The following is an 11404-nucleotide window of genomic DNA, read 5'->3' on the forward strand; positions in this document are numbered from 1 at the left end:
CTTTTGACATTCGGACTCTTGAAAAGAATGTAACCAGTCTGTTGGTCTTCGACTTAACAACTCTTACCCACTATCACAACGTTTTGTTTATTGTTTGGCTCCGCGGTCCGTTTTGCTTAAATATTTTGTCCAGTTTACTATTTGCAGGCACGACCCGCTGTTTTTCGACAGACGCATGAGAACGTTCAGTGCTAGATTTTAAACTGTGGTGTACTAATGTGAACGCAGCCTGTACGCGCAAAATAATTATGATGATGAAGGGTTAATTAGTAAAAACATCAATCTACAAATATAATTAAAACGTATTCGTCCCGAATACCACATAGTTCATATATGAAACAATCCGACGCAGACAAGCATCAGTACATCACTGAAGTCAGCAGAAGGCCAAGGTGCTTATGCAGTAGTTTGCATGCAATCGTATCTGTGTCTTTCAAAAAGCAACGCACTGGCACACCTTTTGTCATTTCAAGTTCACATTGAATTGTGCGTGTGTGTGTCTGTGTGTCTGTGTGTGCGCGCGCGTGTGTGTGTGTGTGCGCGCGTGTGTGTGTGTGTGTGTGTGTGTGTGTGTGTGTGTGGTTGTGTGTGTGTGCGCGCGCGCGCGTGTGTGTGTGTGTGTGTGTGTGTGTGTGTGTGTGTGTGTGTGTGTGTGTGTGTGTGTGTCTACGTGTGTGTGTCTACGTGTGTGTGTGTGTGTGTGTGCAGGTCTGTTCAACCAAGGCCACATGTCGTTCGAATTAAACCGAAATATGACGGGAGTGATCACCGAACCTTCCTTAGCTGAGATGACCACTGCTGCCATCCGCATTCTTAGCAAGGACGACAATGGATTCTTCTTGCTTGTGGAAGGTTTGAGGGCCATTTACTTCCATATACTTTTTGTTTTAACTTTCTATGGTTTATACGCATGCATTTATATCTGATAACAGATGCAAAACATACACGTAAACGTCAAGTGCATCCGAAGATAAAATTGGAAATGGAAGATGTCAGAAACCAGAACACGTTATTGCATGTGTTAAGTTAACCAATATCTTTCCTAAAACTTAATGGCGTTGTACCTGGGCTATAAAGCGATTGATTCGTGAACTCAGAAGTCCCCAGAAGTCCTAAATGCCGTTGACAAGTACCGTCTCCAAAAATTGAATTGTAGCTTTAAAGGCATAGTCAGTGTAAACAATTTGTCTCATCATCTCAGGTCTGGTCAGGTTTCTACATGGGATAAGGTCATTGCTCTGCTTGGATACGTACCAAAAATCAACACTCTTAATGCCTAATGTGCAGAGTGGGCTTTGTCATGAAGGGGTTTCTTAAAAGTTACTGGTGTCAATCCGCGAAACCAAATCCCATCCTGTACAAGAAGCAGCCAGGATGTTGATTTCTGGCAGGTGACCCAAGTGGAGGGCTGGTCGAGGATCGGAGTGTTCAGATTGAAATTCAAGTCTACAGGGTGGTCCAAAAAAAACGCCCTATTTTCTTGTTGATCTCATGTTTTAATGGGAAGAGTGATTTAGAAAACGTGTTCACCAAACAATAGCAGACTGTTGGGCAATGATGTCGTGTAGAATTGGTAGAAATTGGTTTGTCCTTAGTAGTTGATAATATGCTCTATTCAGGCTCCTCTTCGTAAAAGACATGCTGCAACACGAACGTTGAAATTGTCCATCACTCGTCCAATTATGTCACCTGGTTTGCGCCTGATTTCCCTTCTGATGTCGTCCTACAGAGCTGCCAGGGTCTGGGGAGTGTTACCGTATATAAAAAATTATTCTGTCCTGGGTACCCCCACAGAAAGTAGTCGGGTGGCTTGAGATCAGAGGAGTATGGTGACCAAGGGAAGTCGGGGAAGTCAGTGCGTCGTGAAATGAGCCTATCGCCAGGGAAGAGGAGGCTGGATAGAGAATAAGTGGATAATGTGTTGCTGCAAGATTATTGCTACGTTATTTTGTTAGAATGTATGTGTATTTAATGTTTAAATGGTATGGTTGTATTGATAGTAAATATATAAAGCGCAGAGAGCATAGTTTACAGTGGTTTGCGCTTTACAAGTTATCATTATTAGTATCATTATGTTATTATAATATCAACTGCCAAGGACAGACTGATTTCTACCAAATTTGCAAGACATAATCTCCCATCATTCTGGTATTGTTTGGTGAAGAAATGTTCTAAATCTCTCTTTGCAGTCAAAAATAATATTAAAAAGAAAATAGGGCGTAGGGCGCTTTTTTGGACCACTCTGTACATTCTAAAACATTGCTTCTGCCTATCCGTGAGAAAAGGGCTCATTAGTTTGAGCAAATATGTTTGTTTGTTCGTTCATGGGCTGAAACTCCCACGGCTTTTACGTGTATGACCGTTTTTACACCGCCATTTAGGCAGCCATACGCCGCTTTCGGAGGAAGCATGCTGGGTATTTTCGTGTTTCTATAACCCACCGAACTCTGACATGGATTACAGGATATTTTTCGTGCGCATTTGGTCTTGTGCTTGCGTGTACACACGGGGGGTGTTCGGACACCGAGGACAGTCTGCACACAAAGTTGACTCTGAGAAATAAATCTCTCGCCGAACGTGGGGACGAACTCACGCTGACAGCGGCCAACTGGATACAAATCCAGCGCGCTACCGACTGAGCTACATCCCCGCCCCTGTTTGAGCAAATATGACAAGTGTACTTCTTTAGCTAAATCCACACAATGGACCCCTCCGATATGAGTATCAATGTCAGCCAACAGAATCTCTTCATCTAGCCACAGTCAATCAGTCTAATGTCCTCATACAAAACACTCAGACATTATACCATGCTAGCCATGCATTTCTATTGTTTCATTCTTTCCTTTCCCAGAGAGATGACAAATCCAGAAGCTAGTTTCGTCAAACAGACAGTGCCGTTCGAGCTCAATAAATATAAAATAGCTCAGATACTTTCATTAAATATCAACCTCACGGTGACCGTCTTAGTTTCAAGGGAGCAGGTCAACTTTGTGTACGGAGATTGTGTGTGGGTGGTGCTTATAATCGGTGTTGTCTATGCTCAGGTGGACGGATCGACCACGCCCATCATGGTAACAACGCCCACCTGGCCCTCAGCGAGACTGTGGCCTTTGACGACGCTGTGGCCGTTGCCAAGGAGATGACAGGGGACGAAACTCTCATGGTCGTCACGGCTGACCACTCTCATGTCCTCACAATGGCAGGTTATCCTGACAGAGGACATGATATTTTCGGTAGGGTACGCAAGACATTAAAATAAAGCATGTAGCATCGTGTTTCAGCATGTCAAAGTTGAAAAAGCCTCATTACCAGATATCAGACTTTGTGTCCAGCTCATCAAAAATAAGGGCTAAATTAACCGCTGCGATAAAAAGGGAATTTCAAAAAACGTAACCTAATCGCCTTGTATAGACAGCTCATGAATTAAAACAAAGATCCCTCCCTTCCCGACTTAAGTGTTCTACACATTTAAGTGTTCCTCTTTTAAACACACTTTCTGTCACCTGTTTTGTACACAGTGTGATATAGTACAGTGTTAGATTGGCAAAAGTAACGCACATGGTAAACACTAATGTTAATGTGTATGCTACATGTTCTTTGAACACTATAGCGTTTACCATGTGTGCTACTTTTGCTTTTGGAACACTTCCATTTAGAGTGCATAAGCTGTGAGAAAACCAACCAGGTCTTCAAATAACCGTTCAGTTTAACACTTAGCACTCAGTTTTACTGCAGTGTTATTGTCCTATATTTCTTCCAACTGAAACAGTTTCATATAAACTGCACACACAGAATGATAAAAACTCAAGCTAAACAAATACTGCACGTCGCGGACAGATAACCTGACTTTGTTCGGGCCGAGAACTTTAGTATTGTAAACATAGTGCAGGCCTGAAAGTAGCTAGTATTTTACTCGCCAGGGCGAGTAGAAACATGTAAATGGCGTGGGGAGTGGGGAAAACAGAGAATTATTCTGTACTTCTTTGTGCAAACACTGACCTTGACCTCCGTCATTTCTGCACATTCAGGAATCCAGGATAGCCTCTCTCAGGATGGAGCGCAGGACCTCATGCCTTACGCTACCTTGTCCTACGCTAACGGACCCGGACCCGGACGGGTGGATCTCACGTACACAGACACAAGTGAGTGATTCAATACTGTAGAGAAATGTATAGAATACCTTGAAAATGAACTTTTAGGAGAACTCGGCGATTTTGGTGTTTTGGTTTTGGTTTTGGTTTTAGAATGCGTTTAAAACTTACAAACACCAAGACATAAAACGCAACTTCCTGCCGGAGTACTTTGCAATTAAATCATTTTCACAAACAAAAATGATAATGTATTATGCCACAGTCGTTTTCAGTAGTGCATACTCTGGGGCTTGCGTTCTTTCTTTCTTACTTTCTTTTCGTTTTTACATTTAGTCAAGTTTTGACTAAATGTTTTAACATAGACAGGGAATCGAGACGAGGGTCGTGGTGTGTGTGTGTGTGTGTGTGTGTGTGTGTGTGTGTGTGTGTGAGTGTGTGTGTGAGTGTGTATGTGTGTGTGTCTGTGTCTGTGTCTGTGTCTGTGTGTCTGTATGTGTGTGTGTATGTGTAGAGCAATTCAGAGAAAACTACTGGACCGATCTTCATGAAAATTGACATGAGAGTTCCTGGGTATAATATCCCCACATTTTTTTTTTCAATAAATGTCTTTGATGACGTCATTTCCGGCTTTTTGTGATTGTTGAGGCCTCAATTTTCAACCAAATTGATTGAAAATTTGGTCAAGCAATGTTTGACTCAGTCCGGACTTTGGTATTGCATTTCAGCTCAGAAGCTTAACAATTATGTAATTAGTTTGCTCATTAAAGTTGTCATTAAAACGATTTTTCACTTGCAGATAAAACAAATCATTGCATTGTATTCCTCGTTTTCTCCTGAATTCAAAAATATATAAGTATGTTATGTTTACTTGATAAACGCGCTCAGAATTAAAGAAGATAGGTCGAGTATAATGTTCGCATGCTTTGCGGAGACGAGCGTGACCCGTCTCGGTGTTCGGGGAAGTTTAGCCGAGACTATCTGAAAGTAGTCTCGGCGATGACTGGTTTTTGGTGTTTATTTTTTAGTTTGATACCTGCAGATTGACTAAATGTATTTATATCGCTTCACGCGACTTGTTTTCTTTGTGTCTGTCTGTCTGGTTTCAACGACAAACAAACCAAAAACAAGAAATTCCTCCGATAGGAAAAACACCCCCGTCAAAGGGAAATAACCTTCTCAGTTGGTGGCAGTGAGAATGGTTATTTCCCTTTGACCAACGGGGGTGTCCGTCTATAAGTCGTTGTATAATTTTAATCCACCAATAACTCCCTAACCGTGTGTTTGACTGGTCCCAATTTTTGTAAGGACCGTCTCAGGAATGTATAGAACCTGTTCACCAAGTTTGGTGACGATCGGTCCGTTCATTCTTGAGATCTACTTGCGAACACAAACACCGCCACAAACACACAAACACATCGAGTGAAACCTATACACACCCCTATACCGGGGGTGTAATAACGAGCTTTTTGAAGAAACACATTGCAGAACCAGAGGGCTTGCATACAGTGTCCATGAACATCATTTCGTGTCACTGATTTTCATCCCTTTTTTCCAGCCTCAAAATTTCATCAGCAGTCCCGCCTCGTGCCAATGAACTACGAAACCCACGCAGGGGAGGACGTGGGTATCTACGCCACAGGGCCCATGTCCCACTTGTTTCACGGGGTGCACGAGCAGAACTACATCGCGCACGTCATGGCCTACGCCTCCTGTGTGGGGCCCAACACTCAACACTGTCACCAACACAGACCTCGGGAACCTGACGCAGAAACTAAAACAAAAGGTGATGGTTTATGCGAAAGTGGAGGACTAAGAAGGGCGACGGATGTTGTTGTGACGTTAATGGCACTGTTGGTGTCGTTCTTGTGGTGGAATCTGTGATGCTCAAAGACAAAACAATTGGTATCCTTTCGTTGACGAAGACAGTGTTGTCTGTTTTAACACCAAGTATTTTATTGCGTAGCAATTTATGCACAGGTGTGAAATCTGGGCATAAAACCGACATAGTGCTGTGTCATGCGTCATGAATAATGTGACTGATATGCGTCCCCTATTGAGAATATTAAACTGGTACAGAAAGAGCTTTTTACAGAACGTGTACGTGTACTTGTTGCGTAACCAAATGTAACTTTTACGTCCCACGATTGCCAACTTTTACACGTCGTGCTAGTCAACACGACGGGTGAAATGGATTCTGAAGACGGGTGTGTTTATTCCTAAATGTTCTCCATCTGTAAGATTACAGAACAATAAACAATCTAGTAAACAATCATGAAAAGGTAAGAGTAAGCAATACCCAAATTGTATGTGATGTTTCCAGGAAACTAAAGTTGAGTGTGGGTGGATTTATTCGCACCGAAAATAAGGCAAACAGTACACCAACAGGAGAATTTTCAAGGGAATTAGACTGTAAGCGGTCCGTCGAATGCAATAAAACGGTTCAGTCTTGAGACAAAGACTTCGACAAACGGTCAGACCATAGGAAGGTTAGCTCCCTTAAGGGGCGGGTGTATTGTCTCATCAGCTGGTATTGGTATTCGAAACCGATGCAAGTTTGTTATCAGGGCTTGATGTAAAGCGGAGTGATTAATTCTTGATCAAGACGACGCGCACGGACACACACACGTACTTGCAAACACACACGTACACGCACACGCACGATCACACGCACGCAAGCACGCACATGCTCGGACACATGCACACAAACACATACATACATACATACATACATACGCGCACACACACACACACACACACACACACACACACACACACACACACATATATATATATATATTCACACACACACACACACACACACACATATATAAACACACACAGACACACACACACACACACACACTCACTGTGGGATAGACTCGAGACATAGATGAACAGCCGAAGAGGTGAGATATTTAATGTACAATTCAAAATCAGTCAGATAAACAGGCGAACCAATAAACCGCGCATGAAATGCCAACACAGAAGACTTGCATGGAGGTTTGGAATCCATGATATCAATGCCTTATTGTCGTTATACAAGTTCACAACACGCATAGTGGTTTATATCTCAGCAGCTTTTCACACATCATGATCACATAATGTATTTGGCCTATATGAGTTCAAAAGAAAAACATTTCAGTTCAAAATATATCACGTCAGTTTTCATTCCTAATGTAAGAGCACAGTTTAACATATTAATTTTAATATATGTTGAAAGCTTTGTTAAGATAGCAAGTACACAACGTCAAACCATTACAAGAGTAAAATCAGAAAATGTCAACTGAATAAAGAATGAGCCTATACAACTAAAGCAATGCCGTTTTGGCCAAATGATTCATCAAAAAAATTAACCAACTGATAGTTCAACCACGCTAGGCTAGTCTCGGCGATTGTTGGCTTTGGTCACACATATCACATTACGTTTATCTGTGATCACACCCGCTCCCGAAGACTGTGATTAGAAGAACAAAGTCTATATAGTTTCAGTGTTGTCAGCTCTGATACCCTAGAACATCAAGGCAGCCGGTTTATGGTGCACTGACTACGAGACAGAACGGTTGGCACTCATAAACCCTTACATGCCAAATCGCCTTTTGTGGAAGCGATTGTCGTAGGCTCTGTCAGAACTGGTACCATCGAGATCCCTCTCGTTCCTTATTAAAGAGCCCTGGACGACACAACTACATGCCAAGCTTTCGCAGATAAACTGTAAAAGCTTACCCCCAGAAGAGTAGCCATGCCAAGAGAACTGTTCCAACAATTAGTAAAGGAAACACTGTCATCCAAGCATCTAAGGCAGACCGTTGATTGATGTCCTGTGGCGCAACCCAGCGGACCAGCCTCAGTAGACGATCGTTCAGATTAAGGTTTGTGGAGGTCCAGTCGTGTATCACAAAGTCTGCCAAATGAGTGGGGACCTCGCAGTTGTCTAGTCTGATCACTAAAACGTTCATTTCCTTTGAATGGTGTTCCCATACACTCTCCATGATCATCGACATCTCTGTTTCTCGACATGCATCCCCAAGTAGGTCCTTTGAGAGGAGGATGATAAACCGTTCACTACGTTGGATCCCTTCTTCTAGAGCATTCAGTTCAAGCTGGTTAGGCGGCAGATCTCTGTCCCTTACACAACAGGTCATCCCCAAGTCCTTCTCAAGCTTATGTAGGATTAATTTGACAAGTACTGCTCGGTCAACCTCGGAGTCTGAATGGCAAATGTAGAAGTTAAATTTATTTGCCGTGTTAACTTCTGTCTCTGTTTTGATTTGCTGTAGCAGTAATCTTGTTGTTTTTGTGGCCGTATAAAGATATGCCATGGAACCTCTGAGGCAAAGGTTTTTGGATGCAACACCGACCATACGAAGGATATGAAATGTTACCCACATAAAACAGAGAAACATGCCAATCCCGAGGATGATTATCACGCCATCCGTTATGTTAAGGACCATCGTACACACAACAGCAAGATCTTTTAACAGTGAAAGGTCATAGGCCTGTTCGGGTAAATATTCTGTCAATGGAAGAAATTGAATTGGGGAAAAATGGAAGAAGTTTGAAAGGAAGGACGAAGCGTTTTGGCTTGGGGGTCGAACTAGTAGTGTGTGTGGATGAGTGATCTCAATCAGCTCATTTCGTTCGCTGGTTTTGTTGTAGTACGTTCTCATGTATCTTATGTTATGTCGCCCAAAGGAATTTTCGCAGAGGCAGTGGCCCGTCGTAAATTGATGTCCATAAATAGCACTTCGTTCCCAAAACCGGAAGGGAAGGAAAGACATGTACCACCATCCACGCACCCCGTTGTTGATAAATTCTGACAGCAGTCGCTGCAAAGCGGAGCAGCCATGGAAAGTACCACCTTTGCATAGGTCGGGGTAGGACACGTCATTAACGGTATAATCCATTTGCACGTCTTCGTTCGATGTCAGATGCCAATAGGATGTCTTGAAAAAGAGAATAGAGGAAGGTGGGGCTGAGATTTGTTCCTGCTTTTCCCTCATCATGATCAAGCGATACTCCGCACGTAATTCGTGTAAGTCTTGAAAGAAGCGCATCGGTTCCGGTTGACATGTACATTGCTTAATTGAATTAGTTTTCCTTTTGGCAGTTTTCTTGGGCCTGCTTTTTCTTTGTTTTTCATGCTTTCTTTCTGTTGTGGTATTTTCTTGTGGGTTCATTGTATATTTTACGCCGTCTATGAAATGACAGGTGTAGCTCCCAAATTCCGCATGCTCCACCAAGTGAATCGACAGTGTTGACTTTAGGGAAAAAACGGCATGCCCAAGTACCTTTAAGGTTTGGTCTAAAATCGGGTGATTTTCTGGTATCTCTTTTGGTCTCATTGTGCGCAAAGTTAAATTTAAAGCGGGGTGGTCTTTTGGCAATTCCTTAAAGTCAACTACATGTGAATGGCGGTCAGTCATATGAGACAGTGGAACTCCATTGAGGCGCCATTCCACCTGATTTTTGTAAGGTTTTCCACCAGGCAAACCGAGAACATTAACGGTACAGTTCATCTGAACATCTTCCATCGGATACCTAAGGAGCTTGTGGAAAAAATATGTGTCTCTGTCGTTTAAAGAGCGGTGTGTCATCTGGTCTGGAAGTGTTCGGTCTTCGTTCACGTGCAAAACGTTGTTTTCAAATCGAGATATGAAAAAGTCTGTCAATGTTCTCCCTGCTGTCAGAGCAGACCAGTCCAGAAACACTACCACAAAAACATATGAAAATGAAAACAAAAAGAGCGAGTGCATCAGGAGTCGCTTCCAACCATATGCTGACAGAAGCTGAAGCGCCTTTGCCAATAACAGCTTGCCATACATTGAAGACAGAAAGCGAATAGTCGGCAGGAACGTAAGGACATGGATACAGCCAATGTCCACATGATCGCCGGACCATTCTGAACTTGTACACAGCAAATAGCCGTACCACACAATCAGTAAGACAGTTACACAAAATTTTGCATTTGGACTGAGTTTTGTCTTGATTGTTTTTGACAACAGTGTACTTGGTAGATTCAGAGCGAGTACTCCACACTCAGAAAACATACGAACTGCACAAAGACACGATTTGCCGATTTGTTGGAACAACTCCATTTGTTTTGTTTTAAAGATGTTCTTGCTTAAATGTGTTATATATTACCTTTGTAAATGAATGGAACTGACGATTTGTCCTTACTGTATTATCACTTGATAAGTGCCTCCTTTGGTGTTTACGGCAAAGGATAATGTACTTGACGATACAAATAAACGCCTTATCACGCTATTCAAATTCAAAATTAACGAAAGGAACTGTTAAGCTAAAGTGAAATTCCTTAGTTATACGTGTCATTAAATCCGTATTTGTAAAACCTTTTTAAACTAAAAAGGAATGTGGCCAGGAATCTGAGTCTGCTAAAGGTATATTTTGTTATACACAGAATTTAAAACATACGATATTAATAGTCAGCTGTCACAATAATTAATAAAGCCAATTAGGTATCATTGTACAGATTCACAGTACATTATTGCATGCATGTAAACACAGAATGCACAATAAATCACATGTCTTTGAAGTCAATCCCGGGTTGTTGTTTTTCCCGGAGAAAGTAGCACCTGTGGGCAAAGCGATACACATAACAGATAACTTCTCTCGCGGTTTGTTGAATGTCTGTGTACACAACGCCTGGATGACAAACTTCATGTGTCTCTGACGATTTGCAGCCGTTCAAAGTGTTGAGAATTTACATTGAATGCTCAGGAATCAGGTTTTTGTGATTGTTCATTTCAGTCTGCAATCCAACACAGATTTAGGTAAGCGTTGACGCAAGCACAACCACCTCTGGGAACAGTGCACCACAACAGTAGCACGAACAAGAAAGTCAAAGTAAGTTTTAAACACGCGCTCTGCACATAAATTATGGGTGTTCAAAGAGTCACATAGTTACGTCCATCCACCATCATATCACAGGAAACCTCGATCTCAACTAAACTCCTTTCACAGGATACATGTCAGCAATTCTGGTTCCTCCCATAGATTATTGCGTGTGACTCAGCACTAATCAGCAGACACTGCGCGTGTGATACGACAGTCGTTGTACTGGGCCAGGACCTGTAAAAAAAAAATAATGCAGGATAACTACACGAAGAAATTATCCCACACTATCGACAAGTGAGCCAAAAACTGAGATGACAAGCACGACGACATTAACAACAAGAACTACGGCTACTACTACTATTTCTACTAAACTTGGCCAAAACATTATTACAACAATGTTCGCACGCTCAGGAAAGCATTAAACCACAACCCATTTTAATTGAACTTTATATATGCTG

The 11404-nt window shown here is 42.2% G+C and overlaps 2 protein-coding genes across 3 annotated transcripts in view; one reads left to right on the forward strand and one right to left on the reverse strand.

Annotated features, from left to right (window-relative positions):
- Window positions 1-6494, forward strand: part of LOC138969101 (alkaline phosphatase, tissue-nonspecific isozyme-like) — a 32675-nt gene extending 26181 nt beyond the window's left edge. For both annotated transcript variants that reach the window (XM_070341812.1, XM_070341811.1), the window contains exons 8-11: window positions 709-852; window positions 3045-3233; window positions 4029-4142; window positions 5647-6494. In XM_070341812.1, the coding sequence (XP_070197913.1) occupies window positions 709-852; window positions 3045-3233; window positions 4029-4142; window positions 5647-5972 (773 nt within the window). In that variant the 3' untranslated portion in view covers window positions 5973-6494. The remainder of the gene's footprint in view (window positions 1-708; window positions 853-3044; window positions 3234-4028; window positions 4143-5646) is intronic.
- A 490-nt stretch (window positions 6495-6984) lies between these two features.
- Window positions 6985-11136, reverse strand: LOC138969100 (uncharacterized). Its single transcript, XM_070341810.1, has one exon. The coding sequence runs from the start codon at window positions 10184-10186 to the stop codon at window positions 7811-7813; it is 2376 nt and encodes a 791-aa protein (XP_070197911.1). The 5' UTR covers window positions 10187-11136; the 3' UTR covers window positions 6985-7810.
- Between the last annotated feature and the right edge of the window lie 268 nt (window positions 11137-11404).

The sequence above is a fragment of the Littorina saxatilis genome, linkage group LG6 (genome assembly GCF_037325665.1).
Source record: "Littorina saxatilis isolate snail1 linkage group LG6, US_GU_Lsax_2.0, whole genome shotgun sequence".
NCBI lineage: Eukaryota > Metazoa > Mollusca > Gastropoda > Littorinimorpha > Littorinidae > Littorina > Littorina saxatilis.

Bases quoted from the DNA above. Each gene is read 5' to 3' on its own strand.
- LOC138969100 (XM_070341810.1), bottom strand. From the start codon at position 10,186: ATGGAGTTGTTCCAACAAATCGGCAAATCGTGTCTTTGTGCAGTTCGT.